Below are 22,007 nucleotides of genomic sequence, written 5' to 3'. Positions count from 1 at the left end.
AGGTGTATAGCATAATGATCCTCCTTTTTCCTCTTGCAAAATCATGACCATAAGTTTAGTTAGCATCCATCATCTCATACAGATCCAAAAAAAAAAAAAAGGAAAAAAATGAACTTTTAGGATTTACTGTGTTAGAACTTTCAGATTATACAGCAGTGTTAACTGTAGTCACCATATCGTGTATTACATCCCTAGCATTTACTTACCTTAGATCTGGAAGATTTTGTATTTTGTCCACCTTCCTCCAATTCCCCCCTCCATTCTCTACCTCTGGGAAACCGCATATCTGATCTCTTTTTCCATGAGCTTGGTTTTCTTTTTTTTAGAAAAAAGAAAGTATTTGTCTTTCTCTGACTTTTTCATTTAGCATGATGCCCTCAAGATCCATCCATGTTGTCACAAATGGCAAGATTTCATTCTCTTGTATAGCCGAACAGTATTCTGGGGCGTGTGTGTGTGTACACATATACCACATTTTTTTAATCCGTTCATCTGCTAATGGACAGTTAGGTTATTTTGGTGTCTTGAGTATTGTAACCAAGGCTCTGTTTTTAAATAGGTGTCTGTTTGCCTCCTTCTTGACCATTGCACTGCAAACCAAGCTGGTCTATCTGACCAGCATCCTAGAGGTGCTGACCAGGGACTTGATGGAACAGTCCAGTAACATGCAGCCTAAACTCATGCTAAGACGCACAGAATCTGTGGTCGAAAAACTCCTCACAAACTGGATGTCTGTCTGCCTTTCTGGTTTTTTGCGGGTAAGTGTCACTTCCCTTGGCAGTGTCAGAGGTAAGACAATAGGTGGTTATTTTTAGCAGATGCTGATGTCTTTGCCTGGATAAGTCCTGAGCACTCCATGGTGTCAGCATTTAACCTCTTTTAGATGCGGTCCCTCCTAGGAGCACATGGAGGGGCAAATAAAATTGTTTTTGCTGTAACTGGCGTATGCAAATGCAGTTCAGTTAGACTTTTTTTCTCTTTTAAATAGTGTTATTGTGGTAAAAACAATTAACATGAAACCTAGCCTCTTACCAGATTTTTTAAGGGTGCAAAACAGCGTTGTTATCTGTAGGCACAATGTTGTACAATAGATTTCTAGCACTTATTTATCTTCCATAACTGAAATTTTATACCATTGACTTTTGAGCCCACCTTCACATCATTAATTGACAACCAGAGCCCAGAAAATGTACTGAGTGGAGGGGGTATTTCAGGGATTGAAGAGAACCCAGTGCGTGCAGGGTCTCTCAAGCATCTTGGAAATACCCATTTACCCACTAATACTGGAAGCTAATTACACGCGGTTCTAACCAGTCATTCCACATTATTCCATTTGTTTAGCAAGTCCCCAAAGAGCCGCCCGCCCCTCGAGCTTGCTTCGTTGGATTTACTGGATGAATGTGGCTGTAGTCTGATTGAATCTTAAAATCATGTTGAATGCCCACTAGACGCAAATTCCGGCGGGTAGGGAAGCGGGTCTTGGAGCCCGCTGCCTGGTCCGCCTCTGGCCGCCGTCACTCACTAGAGGAGGCTCTGCACCTGTCTGAGCCTTGGGCTTATAACCTGGAGCGCTGGAAGAAACGATCTTAGGGCCGCTCTGTAAGCCTAGATGAGAAAATGGATGCAGTGGCTTAGCACCGAGTAAGAGCTCCATAAATGTTGACCATTACTGTTATAAAATATTAATAGGACAAGAAGAGTGTTCTGTTGAACCCAATCTTCATTCGGCCCCTCTGAGGCCCCTGGTACAGAAGGTTCTTACCTTCTTTAATTTCACCAGCCATCCAGATTCCAGCAAAACTGCATAATTGTGTATTTGTAGCTAGTTCCAAAATCTAATTAAACTTTGAATAAGATGCACTGCTATGCCACAGGTTTTAACAGTGCTACTTAAGTTTAGATCCAAAAGCAGCACTTTAAATAGACTGTGCTTAGTTTAATGTTTAATGCAGTCTTACAAGTAGGTGCACAACGTTTTTTGGTTTTTTTGTTTTTTTTTACCAACGCCTTCCTCTCCCAAGGCACTACCCATTTATTAAGATTAATGAAATCTGCCTTCTTTTCTGTTTACTTGGTATAAATCATCAAACGCTTTGAGGAGGTGTTGAGCAGTTATTTCTGGGGCGAATATTTTCGCTTCCCACCACCCTTGCTTCAGCCACCACCGCATCTAAACAGAGGCGGCGGGACCCACACCCAGTTCTGCGTCTTAGACTTAAAAGTCAGCCTCCTGCCCCACCACCAATGCCACTGAATCAGAAGCCCTGGGGTGAGACCCGAAATCCATGTTTGCCAAGCTCCTCCGGGTAATTGCATGTGCCTTACATTTGAGAATCCTGGGGTAATGGAAAGAGCACTGGACTAGCAGTCTTGGTTAGAAGCAGCAGTTTTGGGCTCTAAACTCATGTAAGCCCCAGTTCACTGTGTGTCTCTGGGAATGGTGCTTTTCATCTGGGCAACTGTTTTCTACCCATGGAGTGAAGGGTCTAGTCACCGGTTTTAAATTTCTTTCCAGCTCTTTCTTGTGGGATCTTGTGATCTGAGCCCTTAAGTGCTGGTTGGAGCTTTGCTCTTGCTGCCCTTAGGTATTAAGTGGGCGAGATGTTCCAAAAATCTGGGCCCTAAGCCCAAACGGCTCCCTCAAGCAGAGGATTCTGGGTCAAGATTTTGCAGTGCTGATTCAAGAGTATCTTGAGCACTTGAGATGGTGAGGGGTGGCACGCTTACCAGGAGGAAGTGACTTTGAGCCAGCCAGCGATGCTTTCATTTTCAGTGGAAAAATTCCCTCTGGTGCAGGGAGTCTGACTTCCCACCCCGGGTGCCCACGGGGATGCTTGGTCCTCCTGCCCTGCCCCACAGACATTTGCCTGGACGCCACTAGCTCTGTGACCCCCAGGGAACCTCCTCTGAGCTTCCAGGGCTCTGTGAGTGAAGTAATAATACCAACTGCCGTTTATTGAGAGTGCCAGACATCATGCTAAGAGTTTTGCTTGCGTTTCCTCACTGAATCCTCTCATTTAATCCTGTGAGGTAAGTATCATTATGACCGTTTTGCACAGGGGGGATTTGGAGCACACGGGATAGATGTGACCTTCCCCAGACCCCACAGCTGGCGTGGGATGGCAGCAGGGCTTGAGGGCTCTTAGCTGCTACTTCCCCAGTGAGGCGGGTACCTTCTGACAGGCTTAGGGAGGATTTAGGGGTGGAGCGAGATCACAGGCATGAAAGCCTCTGGCTCAACCAGGGCCAGAGTCTGGTCTCACAAAGGAAAGGAAGGTGAAGGGGCTGAGCTTAGTTCCCATCACAGGAGAGGGAGCGCACATGCAGTCAGGTCAGGTGCCGTCCACCCCAGCCAGCCGCCTGAGGGGCTGTGTGTCCCCTGCTCTGATAAAGACACCCAAGCCCCCAGCTGGTATGACTGACTGAGGACTTGTGTTCAGTAGAGAAAAAGAAACCTCATGGTTTTCAAAGCTGGCCCCATATCAGAATCCCCTGAGAAAGAATTCAAACCACAGATGCCCAGGCCTTGGTTACAGACATTCCGTGGCTGTGGGTCTCAAGTAGGCCCAGGCATGTGAACTTTTTATGAGAGCCCCGGGGAATTCTGGTAATGATCACCCAGGGTTAGAACCATAGGTGCAGCTAACAGTATAAAACAAACTCTTACTTCTCTCAGGCTGGCTGCACTCTGGAGAATTCTGGGGAACTCCTGACTACAGAGCCATGGAGTCTGCGGCTGCCCCTCCACACAGCCCAGCAGAGCCCACCTGCCCCCTAACTGCACCCTCAGTGGCCCATCTGGCCCACAAGGCTCACGAGGACACTCACCCCTGTCTCTGATGTGGGCTGGAGGAAAAAGGAGAAGTGGCAGTTCTGGGTTTGCAGTCAGGACATTACCCCAGGAGGCAGAGGGAAAGAGAAGAGAGTTAGTGTCCTTGTGAACCACTAAATAAAGGAAGTTTCCCATAAGAATTGAAATGTCAGGTGCTAGTCCCAACACTCCCCCCACCTGGGAAATTTTCGAACATTCCACCTCTGTCCTACACTAAGGAAGAGACTCAAGGATATGTCAGCAGGGAAGAGAAAAGTGGTAGCTACCCCATGCCAGTTGTGGGATCTGGGGAAAATCACACGGATTCCATGAGCCCCAACGCTCCCCTGTGCAAAATGGTCATAAAGATACTTATCTCACAAGATTAAATGAGAGGATTCAATGAGAAAAAGTAATGGGAAAAGTGACGGGAAGCCAGTGAAGAGCGGGGTGGCAGAAGGGGGCCAAGCCCTGGCACTGGGGAGGGCACGTGTTCTTGCAGGAGGGGATGGGACAGGCGGGGGGTGGGATGCCAGGAGTCTTACAAGAGGTCTCCATCTACTAGTTCGGGGCAGAGCAGGGGAGCGAGCCAATGGAACTCTGCTTTGCAAGCCAGGCCCTAAAGCTTGGCTGGAAACGCACTTCAAGCCTCAGTCGCTTGGCTGGCTGCTTCTTCACTAAAGGCGGTTTGCGTCCCACCTCTTCCTCTCCACGTACTTGGTTAATGTCCATTGACCGTAGACGCTGATTCCTTGGCGAGCGTGCTGCCGCCGACGCCAGGCTGCGTGCTCTGGGCGCCTTCACTGGAAGCCGCACACAAGAGCCTCCCCCTGAGCTGCTCAGGTCCACGCAAGCGCAGTGTGGCTACGGGTTTGAGGCATCTCGCTAACCGTGAGAGGGCGAGCCCCAGTCCGGGAGTAAGTGCCCCCGGCAGAAGGTTGCAGACAGAAGCCATCGGGATGGGACAAGCCCTCGAGCAATGGAACTGACCTCTGGTCCGGGGAAGGCAGTTCAGGTGCATCAGGGGCTGCGTACCAGCCAGGGTGCGCCGGGGTGTCTGTGTACCCCGGCTCCGCAAACCACAGCGTGCTGGCCGGGATGGCTGCGAGTTGTGATAACTAAAGGCCACTTCCTTCATTAGACGCTCCTAACACCAAAAAGCATCCTCCTTGGCAAATGTACAAAATGTTCTGACATTTATTCTGGTTACCAAGGTTAATTGTTGTGTATTTTCTTTAAATACCATTTATTTTTGGTTTGCTCAAAAAGGCAAATAATTAGCAAAGTAAACGAAGGTGAAACCTCCACATCTACTCTAGGCGTTAGCCGGCCGATGAGCATCCGTCGGCCATATAGAAGCTTACACATAAAAGATCCATCCGCTGAGGACTTCATATTGCTGCTGACTATAAATGCTGGGAGTCTGTGTGCGTGTGTGTGTGCATGCGTGTGTGTCTGTGTGTTTGCGCACGCGAGCGTGCATGTGCGTGTGGTGGGGAGACGACGCGTCTCCTGAGTTTTGCGCCCAATCCTGAGTGGAGCAATGCTTATTTTCTTGGGATCCTCATGCTGATTGTTAGAAAACACTGCCTCCTGTTTCCTGTCGTACTGCCATAAACTGAAACTTTAACTCTTTGGAAAGTACGGTGGATTCTGCAGACAGCTGACTGTCACTTTTGTGTCTCTTCCAAGGAGACTGTTGGAGAGCCATTCTATTTGCTGGTGACGACTTTGAACCAGAAAATAAACAAGGGTCCGGTGGATGTAATCACTTGCAAAGCCCTGTACACCCTGAACGAAGACTGGCTGCTGTGGCAGGTTCCGGAGTTCAGTACTGTGGTATGTTTGCGATGAAGCCTTGCACCCAGCCCCGGAAAGAAGCCTGGCTGGGAGCTCGGTGGTGGGGTGGGGTGGGGGGGGGTCACTTAAACCAAAGCGATATCATTCCTACTGTGGGAGGCCTCAGATGCTGAGTTAATTAAAAACAGTAGTTGATAAAATATTAACACGTGTTCACATAATAGATTTTAATTAGTTGGATGAGGGGGGAGAATTGTAATGATGCCTGGGGTACTCATCAATTTCCAAAGATTTTAATATCAGGATAGCTTATAGCTTTCAGCATCATCAAAGGAAATGCAAAGTACTCCCTATTCAGCACTTATAACTGCAATCAGAATTTCTCAAACGGCTCTGCTCTGGAAGACAATGTGTGAAGATATATTTCAACCAAATTGAGGCCGTCTTATTTTAGAATGATAACGCAAGACAAATTCCACTGTGTTCCCCGTGCAACATGACACCCTTACTTTATTTTCATGGATTAGTTACAAATGTTTGGTGTCACGCACTTAATGTTCTGTGATCTCATAGATATTTTTAGAGGAATGCTGTAAATCACTACAGGAAGATGATTGCCTGGGTGCTGGAGGGTTTCACCCATTCGAGAACTTCTTTTCACCCATCCCCATCCCACCCCCAACCTCCTCCCTTCCTAAAGAAAGTGAGAGCGATTTCTTGCACATTCACGAATTGTAGGGAGAGGGCCAAGCATGACAAGTATCTCCAAAATGACTTAGGCATTTTCTGTGCTTTTCTGTTCGTGGAGACTGGGGAAAGAGATCGCTGTCATTTGGTTTGATCTTTAGCTTTATGGAGACTCGGGGCGTCTTCACAGTCTCATTAGTGGAGGAGGAGGGAAAGAAGACAGTGGGGTTTTGGTATGACTCAGTCAGGGGGCTGAGTCTCCTGTGGCTTAGCTCTGGATGGCAGGAACTGTGGTATCATCCTGGAAGAATTCATTCCCTAATTGGAGAAGGCACCACGTCGCTGTGGGCCGTGTTACGGTTATGCTCTCTGGTGGGAAAATAGTCCACAGATCAGCTGTTTCCAGTTCTAGGTCACTGACAGATGTAGTTTACCCTCCACCGGAGATGGCAGCATGCTCGACTACCATCCACAAGGCAGGAGCCCGAGTAGAAAGTTAACGTTCTCAGCGTTCTGATGTCTGTGTATGTAACTGTCTGCGGCCAAGAGGTGGGGAGGAGCAGCGGTTCCCAAGCTTCGGCGCGGCCCTGAAGGGCACAGACTCTGGCCAGGCGCGCTTGCCATCCGCCCCTGCCCATCTGGGTGGCGTGGGGCAAGTTTCCAAACCTTCCTGTGCCTCAGTCTCCTCACCTATAAAACAGAGAGGAAAATCATGGTGCTGGTTTCATGGGGAGGGGGGTCACAGGGGTTAAGAGCATTGACTGCCAGGCACCTGGGGGGGCTCCGTCGGTTAAGTGTCTGCCTTCAGCTCAGGTCATGATGCCAGAGTCCTGGGATCAAGTCCCACAAGGGGCTCCCTGCTCAGTGGGGAGTCTGTTTCTCCCTCTGCCTGATGCTCCCTCTGCTTGTTCTCTCTCTCTTTAGCTCACTCTCTCTCAAATAAAAAAATCTTAAGGAAAAAAAGAAGAGCATTGACTGCCATGGCTTGCCATGTAAAGCTTTACGAAATTTAATTCATGTCTCTTCATTTCAGCTCAGGTCATGATCTCAGGGTTGTGGGATCGAGCCCTGCGTCAGGCTCCACACTGTGCGTGGAACCTGCTTGGGATTCTCTCTCCTCTCTCTCTCTCTCTCTGCCCCTCCCAGTGCTCTCATGCACGCGCACGCTCTTTTTCTCTCTCTCAAATAAATAAATAAATCTTCAAAAAAGAAAAAAGAAATGCAGATTCAGACAGACAAATGCCTGGGCCTTCCCTCGGGGCTGATTAAATCAGAACTGCTGGGGATGAAGCCCAGGCAGAGACAGACATTTCTTAAACACTCCAGGTAGTACCAGCGTACAGCCTGCGTGGAGAGGGCCCCTGGGTATCTTGGAGAACAAAAGGTAAACTTTGCATCAGGGCCTGGTGATACCTGTCCCTGCAATTGTTTGAGGACAAATTCAGGGCCTTGGTCCTTCCCCCCCCCCCCAAAGATGTGTATGCTTTTACTTTGAAACATTTTGGAAGCCCCACAGATTCCCAAAGAGAAATATTTGCGAGTATATGTAGGTTGGGGGAATCCAGCAGTAATTTCCTTTCATGAAAACGTGAACCCTGACAGGAACGAGAGGCAAGGAGAGAACCAGACTGGGAGTGGGGGAAGAAGTCAAATGCCTGAAGCAACTTTTGAGATTTGAGTCCTTTTTAATGCTTTACAGAATGCTTTACGGAAACACTTTTTCCGCCTTTCATTTTGAAACATTATTTATTTCACAGTCGATTAAGACCATGTGTTTCTGATTTGTTAACTCTCAACTCGTCATCAAAATGTTTCTTGATGTTGAAGGAATTCATGTCAACTCTTGGAGTCTTTTTTCCTTTATAGCCCCTGGGGAAAAGGCTAATGGGAAATTATGATTTTAGAAATCCAGATAAATCTTCCTTTTCAAATGCAGATTTGCCAGCAGACAGAGACTGGAAAAGGGGTGGGCCACTGGTTTCTAGGGGCCTTGCTTTAAAAATGAATTTTAATGCTTTTTATTGTACCTGTCGCGACCTGTCTCATGGTCGATGGTTATATTAGAGGCACCCGAGGAGGCACGCGATCTGGGCGATGCTTGTGTGACGAAATGTTAGCAGAAGGTCAATATAAAAAATTTAAGGTTTTTCATTTCCTTTCAGGCAAGTTCCCCTAGTCTTAACCATCATATTATAATTTTCTTCCTTCCTCCCCCCTCCCTCTCCCCCTTTCCTCTCTCTCCTCCTTTCCTCTCCCCTCTCTCCTCCCTCTCCCTCCTCCCCCTCTCTCCTCCCTCTTTCTCTCTTACCTCTCCCGGCCAACCCCCCACCCCAGTCATGTATACCCAGTGGTTTGCTATCTTGATTTTTTAAATTTGCCCGAGGTGGTTTATGTAATTGAAAACCAAGGTATGCTGAACAAACTCAATTCTGTGTGTGTGTGTGTAAATTTTTTCAAAGAAAGAAAAGTCAGAGAAGAAATCAAGAGCAGCCCCATAAGCAACTTGAAACGCCAGAGCCTGGTGCCACGACAGGGGCACGTTGAAAAGAGGCCCCAAACTCCTGTGTGGCTCAGTGCTCAGAAACCCAGCACCTCACATAACAACCTGAAAGTTAGGTTTCACACCTCTAAGATTAGGATGTGTTCTCCCTGAGGTGTGGGGTGTTTTCTAGAACATGAAGACATCCTGCCAATTTCTTATACATGAAATCATTATACTAGCAAATGGGCCAGAGAGGTCATCCTTTGTTCGGTGCATCCTGGGAGGAAGATTCCTCTGTCTTTCCCCAAATATGACCAAAGCCCTTACAGCCACACTTCCTCTAGTATGGCCGGAATCATCCTTCTGCATCTCGGCACTGCAGGCTGGCCGGCAGTGAAGACGCTGCCCTGACGTGATCACCCACCCACCCCCCACCCCCCGCCCACGGCAACGCCCGCATCGGGGAGGGTCCGCACACACGCAGGACCCTGTCTTCCTCCCGCATCAGGCGCTTCAGAGGCAGCTGGCAGAGGAATAAGCCTTATTGCTCCGTGGTTTTTCTCCCTTTGCCACATTTTAGGCATGTTCGATTTAATTGCTGGAGAATCTCGGGCCCGCCGTCATGGGCACTGGGTCTCGCGTTGCGAGGACGATTTCAGAGCAGATCGCCTGAAACTTCGGGAGAGCGAAGGAAGGCATGGGGATTTCAGTCCTAGGAAAGTACCGACACGGGAGGAGGGACATGGGCTTCACTTTCAAGAGGAGATGAGAAAACCCAATAACTCGTAGCAAGTGTGCTGAATTAGCAAGAGAAGGTTGACTTGTAATCAAAGTTAAGCGAGAAATGGTTTTTTGAACTCTTAAACCCAGGAAATGAGCCTGCCAATCTGCCGTATCTGAGAGATAGCATCTTGGCACCCTGGGAAACAGTGTTCTGACAGACATATTATTGCCCTCCTTCTCATATCTATGAGAAAGTCTTTAAGATTATTAGAAATTCTTAGAAAAAGCGTAGATACATGCCTGTAGAAATCTTCCTGCCTCCCCTCTGGTCCGTTGACGATTTAGGGCAGCCTGCCCCACTGGGTCTTTTTGCACCCAGTCGTTACATTTCGGGGACAGTCATGTTTAATAAAATATTTCCTCCGTGACAGAGCCCTCGCAATCTCTCGTGAGAGTTTCACATCTCCACGCCTCCTCTAACACAGCGGCTCTCCCCACCGCTCCCCAGCTCCTTCTGTTCCATTTAGTTTGTCCCTTTCAGAAGATCCATTATCCCCATAATTAAACAACCCACTGTCCCGATTAAGTCATTCTCTGTTACTTCAATTACATCCCATTGTTCATTAAATCCTGATGTTTGCACTTCAGCAATCTTGTTTTTAATACTCCTAGCATTTGTGGAGAAACAGTGAAGTTAATTAACAATTCTTGGGCTTTTTTTTTTTCCTTTTTCTCTCTACCATAGTGCAAATCATTTCCATTATGACTTGCAATAATACTGAAACCATTACTAACTTCATAGTTACTGTTCTGAGCTTCCTGACCAAAGAAGTGAAACCATTTTTTTATAATCATTTTAGGTAAGTCATTCCCTAGTTGATGGCAAGCAGTGGAAAATGAAAAATTAACGTTAAATGAGTACTTGAAATGACTTTCCTCTTCATACCCTTTCTTCTCATACCCATAATCTTGGGATTAGAAAATAATTTAGTTATCTAAATACAAAAGTATTTAATTTTCTTCTTTATAGCTCAAATGTGACTTTATTACTTCGTTGTTAAGGATCCTTATTTATACTTCTACTCCTCAGAGAATGGTAACTTTTATAGCAAATCATGGTGGAGATAAAAGGCGTTGTTTTCTTTTTCTTTTTTTACATTGTCAAAGTCAGCGTTCCATTTGAAGTCACCGTTGTCTAGAGCAGAGATCAGCAAACAAGAGGCTGTGGGCCAAATGTGGCCCTGCTGTCCATTGTTATAAATAAAGTTTTATCGAAACACAGCCATGCACATTCATTTACTGTTGTCCGTGGCTGTTTTCCTGCTACAACTGCAGAGTTGAGTAGTGGTAATAGAGACCGTACAGGCTGCAGAGTCTTAAATATTTACTATCTGGCCTTTTACAGAAAGTTTGCCAGTTCTTAATCTGGAGCCTGACATAATAGAGAAGAACTAGAATCTGCCCTACTACTAAACCCTAAGACCCCAAAAGCCTTAGCCTCTTTCCTCTTTTTCTGGAGACACACCAATGGAAATGCCTCACCACTGTCCGTAAATCTGAAACTCATGGGGGTGCTTTGCCAAAAAACAAACTTAATTCATATTAAGCCTAAAGTACTGAAATCAGTCATTTTGGGCTAAGTAAGACAGATTCTTACTTGATTCTATCATGAACAAATGTTAGCAAATGCTAGCAAGTATAGAAATTTTGTGACAGAAACTTAAATTTGAGGAAATTCTCTCCATTAACTTAATTTTTTTCTTCAAGATGGAAAAGGCCTTCCTTCCTCATTATTCTACTGGGGGCAAAATACCTTGATCCAGGAAGCTTTGGGCTCTTTGGGGGAAGGAAAAGGAGGGGAGAGGGGATGTAGGGCAGCCAAGAGCAGCATTGGGGGGCATCTGGTCGCGGTCCCAGGGCCGCCAACTCCAGCTTAAGGCAAACCTCAGCCCAGAAGCATTGACACTGGTAACTCTGGGCTCATGCTGCTTCTACGGAGCCTCTGGAAGCAGAGTCCTTCTCTCTTACCCCGAAACCCCTCTAAATCCAGTTTGGTATAAGAACCAGATTTTCTCTATTTATTTATCTTAAAGATTTTATTTATTTATTTGACTGAGAGAGCAAGAGAGCACAAGGGGGGTTGGGGGGAACGCAGAGAGGCAGAGGGAGAGGGAGAAGCAGGCTCCCTGCAAGGATCCCAGGGCGGGCTCGATCCCAGGACCCTGGGATCATGACCCGAGCTGAAGAAGGCAGATCCTTCACCAACTGAGCCACCTGGGCACCCCCAGACTTTTCTCTTGATCTTCATTGGCTCTCAAATGAAATTAGAAGAAAAATATATTTTATTTAATGAAAGCAATTATTGGCCTAAGACCTTTGTGATAAAGCGGCTGGCTTGTAAGAATTTTTTTAAAAATTACTTTTTAGGTATTGTAAGGCATTACAGAAGGATGCAGCAGCATCCCTGCCCTTAGGAGCCAAGAATGTGGTTGAGGAGTTCAGGTAGCTAGATCGCCTCTCCCCAGCAAAGTATGCAAAAAGTATGGGGAAGAGCCTCTTCCCCCGCCTTTGAGTCATCCTGCCAGCGGCCCCCCACTCGTCCCGCAGCCTTAATTTTTCTATCTCCTTGATACCTTAAACCACCAAGTTGTGTGAAGGAATGGTGGGCAAAGCCACCAGTGACCCATGAATGTGCTTGTACGTCTAGCTGCTATGTAGCTTCACGCACAAGAGGTGAGGGGGCAAGAGTCTGACAGTCTTGGGTGTGAATCTGAGCTCAACCACTTTACTAACAGGCTGTTAGTGACCTTGGGCAAGTCACCAACCCTCTCTAAACCTGTTTCTTCATCTATAAACAGGTGATCGTAAAACCTAACCTTGTATGCTTGTTATGAGGTCAGAAAATAATCTATGTGAGATGGCTAGAGAAGTTTGCATCATTTATTTAAAATAGTTTTTCTTGTCTGAGCAGTTTGTGTTGTCAGCTGAAAGGTCTACTAAGCACGGTGTCCTCTCACCATTCTTCCTGGTTGGTGATTTATTGGCAATGGGTGATTCGGAGAATTGATTAGCTGAATCCCCTGTCATTAAAAACTCATGTTATTATTAGAAAGGTTACCCATAATCCCTCCATCTGCGTGTGGCACACAGCATCCCACCGGGCAGATGTGAACAGGAGACCACAATGATAAATCTGAATAACGACCTACCTAAAGGGGCTGGTTTGTGACCCGCTTACAGAAGAACCAGGTCCTTCCTGTCTGGTCCTTTCTCCAGGTTCTGGGCCATGCATCTTCCAAATACCCTTCCAAGAGCACTGCTTGGCAATAGGCACATTACTGAAGCCATTAGGGTTCAGTTCTTCTGGAAACAGAGACGCAGGCTACCTGGGGCTCAAGCAACAGGGAAGTGATTTCTGTCCCACACGAAGTTCTGGGGTGGGCGGTCCGCTGCTCGTGGGTGCCTCTGTTCTGGGACATCCTCACAGACTCAGGCCCCCAACCTCTTGTCCTCAGGCCACCTCATGGGCTAAAGTGTGTGCTCACTCCCCACACAGGCTTCTTCCACATTCCAGCCAGCAGGGCGTAAGTAGGGCTGTAGAACAGGGGACAGGTGGTCACCAGCTGTCTTTAAAGGAAGTTTCCCAGAGGCCGCCACAGAACACATCTGCTTCATCTCACTGGCCAGTGTAGTCACATGGCCACCACCCGGCTGCGGTAGAGGCTGGGAAAGGTCCTCTTTCCTGTGGGTGAACATGAGCTTCATAAAAATGCCTGTGGGTGGTACTTGCAGCAGCCCACGGGCTCCTCCAGATTGAGTGCGTACCATGGGATTCCATGCCACGCGAAGCCCGGGAGGCTGGGCCTCCTCTTCGAGGCTGTCTGCATCCAACCTGTCTGCTCTGAGAGCATTTATCGAGAACCTCGGGCAGACTGGGGCAGCCGATGGATGTTTATCACCTTGACTGGCCTTCTGGGTTTGCAGTTAAGAGTATGGACATATCCTAGGGATGACCCTTGGCAGCTCTGTGATCTGGGACACTTTTCTGAGCCTCTTTCTGTCTCAGTTTCTTCATCTGTTAAGCGAGGCTAATAGTGTCCGCTTCATTGAGCAGTTATTAAATGAACAGAGCAGGATTAAATGAATTGGTACAGCGTGTAAGACAGCTAGTAAATGGTAAGTGTTCAACGTGCTGTATGTGGGCACAGACTAAGATTATTAGAAACCAAAAAAGTGTTCTCTTCCTCAGCATTTGTTTCCATAAATAGTCATGGAAACCGTTAGATGGCAGATGGTGATTTTGGAAGGGCACGGTTCTTCAAGTCCTCCACCCTCCATTCTACCCAAAGGAAGTGGGATTTTTTTTATCTAGACATCCTGACCTAGTAGCCTGAATAAAAGATTGAGGCTTGCTACTCACCGGTCTAGTTAGAATTGAAGCCAAGTATGTCATGGTCCAGAGGCCTCCTCATGTACTGCTGCCCATGCAGCTCCTTTCCAGACCCAATTCAAATGTCCCTTCCTCCATGCAGTCTTCCCTGATTTCTCTCCCTTTGAAGAACCTTCTCTAAGCTGGAGGTAATCTCTCTCTGAACCCCTAAAGACCTCTACCTCTACCTACTATTTTCTACCTGGTATTAGAATTCTTTGTATACATCCCACCGCTGTTCTATCAGTCTTCAAATACTTCCCAGTCAGGCTCCGTGCTAGGTTTCTAGTTCATATATTCTGCAGTGCCCCGTTCACAATAGGTGCAAAGTAGATGGGTGTCAGTGAGTGAATTGAGCTACCTGACCATCAACAAAGTGAGCTCTGTCAAGTTGGGTGCATTCAGCTGCAAGTAAGAGAAAAACCAGAATAGTGGTGTTTGAAATAGTAAGAACATGGAATTGCATTCCAGAGCAGAAAGTTGGGAGGTGAGCAACCCAAGGCTGGTCCATCTGCTCATCTGGGTCACCATCTTTGTGCTCCTGTTCAGCCTCCACCTAGTCACAGAATTGCTGCCACAGCTCCAAGCACTATACTTCCCTTCTGTTAGAGTAGAAACCCTTTCCCTTTCTATCTCATTGGCCAGAACTGGGTTACATGACCATATACCACTAACCATACTGTTGTCCCAGCTTTGTTGATACATTTATGCCAAAGAAATAGGGAAAGCCGGAGCTATCCAGGGACAGATTTCTGGAGAAAAGACCAGTGTAGATTTTCGAGCCCTTTAATCTTTTGTGGGTATTGAAGACTAACTGCTATCCTATAGATTTGGACCATGCTTAGTTTATGCAACATTTTCATATTTTGAAAGACAGGATCACCAAAGGTTTCAGAACATGGAACTAGAGTGCCTGCTTCTACCATTTTCTTGCTGGGTGATCTTGTGCAATTTCCTTAACTTCTGTGTGCCTCAGTTTGTCATCTGTAAAATGGGTATAATAGAATCTATGAGACAAGGTTTCTGAGGTTCTTGTACACAAATACACAGGCACACTTTACAACGGTGCTTGGCACACAGGAAGCCCTCCTTAATTTGCTATTATTATGTCATATTTAGTGACCTTGTCACTCCTATTAAGTAGAAACAGTGAGAGCCTAAGGGAGCCTGGCTGGCTCAGTCAGTAGAGCATGTGACTCAATCTCATGGTCGTGAGTTCGAGCCCCACGTTGGGTGTAGAGCTTACTATGAAGGGAGGAAGGGAGGAAGGGAGGAGGGGAGGAAGGGGGGAGGGTTAAGGCTCAGAGAAATTAGATGGCTTACCCACACTCCCACAGCTAAGTAGCAGAAGGGGATGATCTAGATGGTCTCATGCCTGTGCTCAGAGCTCTCAGCCCTCCTGTCCTTCCTTCTTGGGTTTTCTGTCAACACCTACTGAGGGGAATGCTGTTGTACCTGGTGGCTAAATATTGTTTCAAAGGTGATGCTTTAGTTTGTCAAATGTGCTGTGAATTACCCCAAAACAAGGACTATGTCTTAAGGTCTCTCCTCTACCCCAACCCCTAACACTGAGTAGGGCACAGGGAAGATTCTGGCTCAACGGCTTTGTAAGGGGAGAGATGGTGCTTCCATGGGGGATCTTCCCCAATGGGGAACAAAGCCCAGTGTGTGCTCTCTGAGTCCGGGGTGGGGTGAAGAGGTAGGGCCCACTCTGGGAGCCCCGACTCCACTTCCGCTGTAGGAAATTGCTGTCGGAGCACTAAGCGTTAGCAGCATGAAAAATCAATTTGTGTCCGAATTGACTCTCTGAATTCCTTGTGGCCTCTATAAAATACCATTTTACCTTTTTCCCACCCATCTAGCTGTGGAGGCAGGGGCAGATTTACATTCTTTTACATCCAGTTAAGTTTTTTTTCTCCTTTTGGTTATGTTTTAAGTAGAACATTTATTGCCTATAAAGAGGTGTTTTTATTAAAGACAATAGTGCCCTTTAGGTAGTCACGGAGTGCTATTTCACAAATACCTATAAAACCACTAAACAAGCTGGGCTCGCTGGAGCTCTGATTAAAAGGTGCCTTCCAGTCGTCTTTACCTTTGGAAGCCCCGTGAAGTAACGTAACCACTCTCCTTCCCCTGCGCGGACACCAGCAGGCAGAGAGATGTGGGAGACCGTGGCGCCCCGACTCAGACGGTGAGGGCAGGACCCGCGTTTACGCCTCCAGAACCCCTGTTGTGCCGGGAGTCTCGCTCAGGACTTCACTTCCAGCCTGACCTAAAACAGGGCTCCTGGAGGCCCAGGGTTCCTGGGCTGTGGGTGGGAGCAGGAGTGAGAAGCCCGGGCGGGGGGGTGAGGGCCTGGGGGGGACACTCCATCGCTAAGTGGTTTGCCGTGCCCACTCCTGGCTCTGCCACTTACCAGCTGTGTCCCCAGTGCACGTTATTTGGCCCCTCTGTACCTCCATTTCCTCACTCAAAAATGGGGATAATACTACTTAAAAGCCGGGGGTGGGGGAGCGGTTGTGGTGGTGCCCGGTGGCTCAGTCAGTTAAGCATTGGACTCCTGATCTCAGTTCAGGTCTTGATCTCAGGATAATGAGTTCAAGTCCCGTGCTGGGCTTGGAGTCTACTTTAAAAAAAAAATGGGGATAATAAGAACACAGCCCCCTAACCAGGGAGGATTAAAAGAGGTGTGCCTGGAAGTGAAGTTGGCAGGGTGTCAATAAAGGTGCTGAACCAGGAAGGCGAGGGAGAGGACTCCGGCACAAGGTGGCCACTCTGGTTCCTTCTAGAAGCTCCGCTGAGCATTGCCCTCCTGCCAGCACTCCCTGCCTTCTGTCCCGTCCCGTGTGTCCAGGTTTGTGCGCAGAGGGACAGCTGGCCTCCCTTCCTGGCTGCGACTGGCCCCGACCCCCAGTGTGCCCAGACTGCAGGCGAGGGAGGGACCGTCTCGGGAAGAAGGGAACTGCCGGGGCTGAGATCCCCCACTTAACCCCAGAGTTCAGACTCCATGGCTTTAGAGTGTTTATCGTTTAGTTGGGACTAGACCGAAGTCTCCTGCATATGATTGTCAGCGGGAGTGTGGGAGCAAGGTGTAAAGGCCGTAACGAGAAGACAGGCCTCTGACACCCTTCCAGAGTCGGCGATCCCCTCTCCCACCACCCAGGTCCTTCTGTCATTGTATCTCCTGAGGGCTCCCGGGGTAAATTCAGTTCCTCGGCCCCGGAGCCCGGAGCCCAGGGCCAGTTGCCATTGTGACTCCCACTGTGCAGCGTGAAGACGGAGGGGTCGGCCCCCAGGGCAGGTGCTCTGCTTGTGGGCAGCGCACCCTCAGCCTGCTGGATACAGAGCGTGGAGTCCGCGCCCTGGCCGCTCAGCCTCGGCGGGTGCCCCGAGTCTCCCAGTGAAGGCACACAGCACGAGCCGTCACACCGATTCTGAGTTACATGAGACGCTGTGATCGCTGTCCTCATCGAGCCTTCCCGGCCGCCCGGCCCCGTGCCCCACCTGCGACGTGCATCATCTCGTTCCATCTCCATAAGGCTAGACGGGACGTACTGTTATTATACCCGTTTGAAAGTTGAGTGAACCCTAAGGATCCCCAATCTCCCCTTAATTGTGTTTTCTTTTTTTTCTAAACATTTCCAGTAATCATTTTACATTCCCTCCTGGCAGCCGGGTTCAAAAACGTTAAATGACTGTGCATTTCACAGCCGACCCTTGATTCTGCGATTACCGAGGTGCCTTAGAATCCAAACTGTGTGCTATGCTAATTACAGAACACTCTCAGCCTTTCCCTGACTTGGTTCCCCCGAGGAGCCGTAGTAGGTAAACTTTGTTGCGTTAGGTGTGTGTGTGTTCTCAAAGTAAACCTGAAATTGCTTTTCAGTTTGTTTTGAAATACTCCCTAGTTCTGTTTTTGCACACATTCGCCAAGGCCCTCCTTCCCCCTTCCGTCCGATTCTGAGGTTTTGCTGCACTGGGAGAATGTTAACTGAGGAAACGTTAAATAATGGCACCGAAATGTAAAGTAATTCATGCAAGAATAATAGTACAGGTGGGGACTTAAGGCGGGGCGTTTAATGAGGGCTCAGGAAGCTGTCTGACTGAGGATGTCGAAGTGGAGAAGGAGATAAATGTTATCGTCATTAATGCTGCACATTAACAAGTGACCTCCTTCAGCAGGATCAGTACGGGGACCTCCTGACCTTTCCTGTCACCTGGAACTTTACTTCGGGGACTCTGTGGTCCTGTTCATAAAAAAGATAGTCACCAGCCTGCCCTCATCCACTGCGGAACCTTTTCCATTTTTTTTTTTTTTTTTGGAAGATGAAATTAGAAGTCACTTCTAGAATATTTATGTGTATGTATTTTACTCTCAGATATATTTATTCAGTGCTTGCTCTGTAATGAGAGTTTTCACTTTTCTGTTTTCCTTTCCATTATCCCTGAAAAGAATGGATTATGGAGAAAAGATTAAAGTAGTATAATGCGACACAGTGTTTGCTAATGTGCTGTCAGAGGTATTAGTAGGACTCGCCGAGGTTTGTGTCTTTTATGAATGCCTTTCAGGTTGCAATTATCTAATAGAATTGGAAACCTGTTCGTATTCTTGCAGGCATTAAACGTCGTCTTTGAAAAGATCCCGGAAAATGAGAGTGCAGATGTCTGTCGGAACATTTCAGTCAATGTTCTTGATTGTGACACCATAGGCCAAGCCAAAGAAAAGATTTTCCAGGCATTCCTAAGCAAAAATGGCTCTCCTTATGGACTTCAGTTGAATGAAATTGGTCTGGGTAAGGCAATGAGGGAGTTATTTTGTCCCAGTCCCTGGTGAACGTCTCTCCCACCTTCTCTCCCTTTCTCCCTGCTTGTTGACGCTTCCGCGGCCTGGGCTGCTCCCAGAGGGCACGTCTGGGGCCCAGAGCCTACACGGCTCTCCCACGAGCAGCATGATTTTTCCTAGGAAGCATTATCTTTCAAAGACGCTGGTTTTTAAAAAATATTACGTTTGTAAATCAGATTCATGAGATCGCTCACCCCGAGACTGACTGGATTCACCTTGCATCAAGAAGTACAAAAAGGCGTAGACCCCGCGCCCTCTCGGTGTGTTACGTTTCACATTGGCATTTGATTTGTTTGTTGTGATACCGAGTGTGTCATTAGCGGGTGGCTCAGACTCTGGGTGTTAGCTCCAGCGCGCTAGAAAGGTCATCTTCCTCGCTGCTAATCGCATCCTGCATTAAGTATGGTCTCCATCCTCCCCCCACCACGAAGCAACATCTGCTGTGAATTCATTCTCGGGCTCTCGGTGTGCTGTGGAGAGCACATGCCCGAGCGAGCTAACAGGGCCCCACTTCGCTCAAATGTGCATCAACATTTTAAAGTTGAGCTCCCCGCAGCCCTCCCCAGAGACTGTCGTGGGATTTTATAGCAGATAATGGGACAGGAAAAAAGAGTAAAATCACGGCAGTGACAGACAGCATAACAAGGCTCATCTCCCCTCCATGTACGGTTGCAGCCTCGACGAACAGGCAATTAGTCATCCCACCTGGCCCTCCGAAGCCAGAGCTCCCGCCAAACGGCCATTTAGAGAAACCTGGGGACGGGGCCTGGCAGGTGCGAGAACCCAGGAGACGTGCAGCAGCCATAGGACTTGGCCTCAAAGAAAGGGCAGCCAGGGCCCCTCCACTCTGCCTCCCTTCTGTTTCCTTCTGTTGGGTGGACTGTCGGGCGCTTGAAGGCCACTGTAGCTCACTTGGGTAGAGGCGGGGTCAAAAAGGCAGCCCAGACAGGAGACCGTCGTCACCTGACCCAGAACCATCAACTTCCTTGCCACGAGCCTACCTCTTGCCAGTGTGTGGCTCCGGCTGCCCAGAGCCAGGCACAGGGAGCCGACAGCCACAGGGAGAACAGCCTGGTGGCCTCAGTCCTGCCCTGCGGAGTCAGTAGAAGCATCCTCTCGCCAGTCCTGGGCTTGAGCCGATCAGTCCCTCCTGATAGGGGAAGGCAGGGAGCAGAGAGAGTCAACTAGAAGCCTCTCTTTGTAGTCTGATGGGAAATGGGAACCCAGCATCCCAGCCCCGTCAGGCTTCTGCTCGTGCGATGGATGATCTTGCAAACGGCCTCCAAGGCTGGCCTCGGAAGACTAAGGCAAGACTTCGAAGCCAGCCTTAAGTTGTACCGAAATTCCATCCCAGAGCTGCTGTGGTGAGACCGCCTCTAGCAGAGGCTCACAGACTCAGAGGCCCAGAGGGGCAGAAACTGTCATAAATAAGGGGTGCTGGTCCACCTAGGTCACCAGGAGATGTGGGACCCAGCTTCATGGGGGGAGGACACCTCATCTAAGGGGGCAGTGCCACTTACCTTCAGCCAGTGGTTGAGCTGTGGGGTCAGTGTTATCAGATGATCCTGTTTTTTAAAAGAGAACTCAGTCTGCATTTTTATGAGCCATCTCCTGATCTTTGTTGGTGCTGAATTGACATTAGTAAGTAAAACATTGTGAAGGTTCACAAAAAAAATACACATCAGGGGGCCACATTCTGGCCCTGGGGCACAAGTTGGCAACCTCCATAAAAGAGTTCGAAGCGTGTGGTTTGGAATATTAGCCCACCAGCATACCCCACACAGGGACCTACAGGTGATGGTTCACAGCATACCTGCCTGGGAACATACAAATTTGGTTTTGGAATTTTCTGGAGAGTTTCCTCCCTCTAAGGATACATTATTTTGTTCTCATTGTCTTTTCTTCCAGGCTTAGGCTCAGAGTATAAGCTTCAGGGACACATAGTCTTAAAAGTCAAAGCCCTAAACACAAAACAAAAATAAAACAAAACTCAGGTTACCTGTCTGGCTGATCTATCTCCAGACCTTCAAACAAATATTAACCACTTTATTTAAGCTGTATCCATAAATAATAATTGCTACTATTATTACAGAGTAGCATTTAAACTTTCTCACTGTAATGTCAGAGGAGAACAAAATGCACTGTCTTTGTTTTCCTTCCCAGAGCTGCAGGTGGGTACACGGCAGAAGGAACTGCTGGACATCGACAGTTCGTCCGTGATTCTCGAAGATGGAATAACCAAGCTAAACACCATTGGCCACTACGAGGTAAGAGCAGGGCTGAGCCCTGACATCTCCTTCCCTGAGCCCCACCCTGACTTGATGAGATCATCTCCAGGTAATACCATAAAAATTCTTTTAAAAAAATTACAGAACTCCCACTGTTTTCTGGCATAGATTGCAGATTTCCTCCTTGGTTGCTCGTTTGGAAGAGCCCAGGAGTCGCGGTCTGTTGTGGCCGCTGTTCGCCTGGGTCCTCTTCTGCGAGGCCTTCGATTTCACGTGAGAGATCACTCTCCACCCTGCAGTTTGGGTGGGAAACGTCACCTCACGGCTCTCCACGGTGCTCGCAGAACCACATAACCTTTGTGTAGGGTCCTTTTTTTTTTTTTTCCCTGAAGCTCTACATTTCCTGTTTGTTTACAGTATTCGGTCAGACCTCCTTTGGTCCCTGACCCACATGCTGGCTGAGTGCCAAGGTGGGTACGGGGTGCATGTGACCTCTCAGAGATCTGCGTGCCCAAGAAGCCGGCACAGAACAAGGGAGAGGAGTCAGGGAAGGTTCCTGAACACACTGGGATCGTGGGAGTCACTCAGCAGCATTCTCCAAATCTTTGTTGAAGATCTGCTCTGTGCCGAGTGCTGGGCTTGCATGCAAGAGGAACGGAGACCAAGTTCCTAACTTCAAGGGGACTGCTGCCTCAGGAAGGGGGGTGACGGGGGAGGGGAGGCAAGGAAGGAGGCGACACCTACGGTGTAACCGTGCTGTGGCTCAGAGCATCTGAGAAGGCTTCCTGGAGGAAGCTATGACTCAGCAGAGACCTCAAGAGTGAGGAGAACTTACCCGGGCTGGGATGGGGTGCGGCATACCCCACATGTCCTTCCACAGAAAGACTTGTCAACTGGCTAAAACGTGAGAGGCGTGGGGGTGGCAGTGAGAGCCAGTAATAGCCAGTGTGATGGAGGCCTCGCTCGGCCAGATGCTGTCCTCAGCACGGCCCCTTCTTTGGGCT

General features: G+C 48.2%; 1 protein-coding gene across 1 annotated transcript in view; it reads left to right on the top strand.

Moving 5' to 3' along the window:
- The window catches only part of PLXNC1 (plexin C1), a 142,391-nt gene that overhangs the window by 98,796 nt on the left and 21,588 nt on the right, over positions 1 to 22,007 (top strand). The window contains exons 20-23 of the mRNA XM_026499885.4: positions 560 to 758; positions 5,504 to 5,650; positions 18,548 to 18,725; positions 20,939 to 21,042. Coding sequence (XP_026355670.1) covers positions 560 to 758; positions 5,504 to 5,650; positions 18,548 to 18,725; positions 20,939 to 21,042 — 628 coding nt within the window. The remainder of the gene's footprint in view (positions 1 to 559; positions 759 to 5,503; positions 5,651 to 18,547; positions 18,726 to 20,938; positions 21,043 to 22,007) is intronic.

Source organism: Ursus arctos, unplaced genomic scaffold (assembly GCF_023065955.2).
Source record: "Ursus arctos isolate Adak ecotype North America unplaced genomic scaffold, UrsArc2.0 scaffold_21, whole genome shotgun sequence".
Lineage (NCBI taxonomy): Eukaryota > Metazoa > Chordata > Mammalia > Carnivora > Ursidae > Ursus > Ursus arctos.
This window is presented reverse-complemented; position numbering and strand designations above follow the sequence as displayed.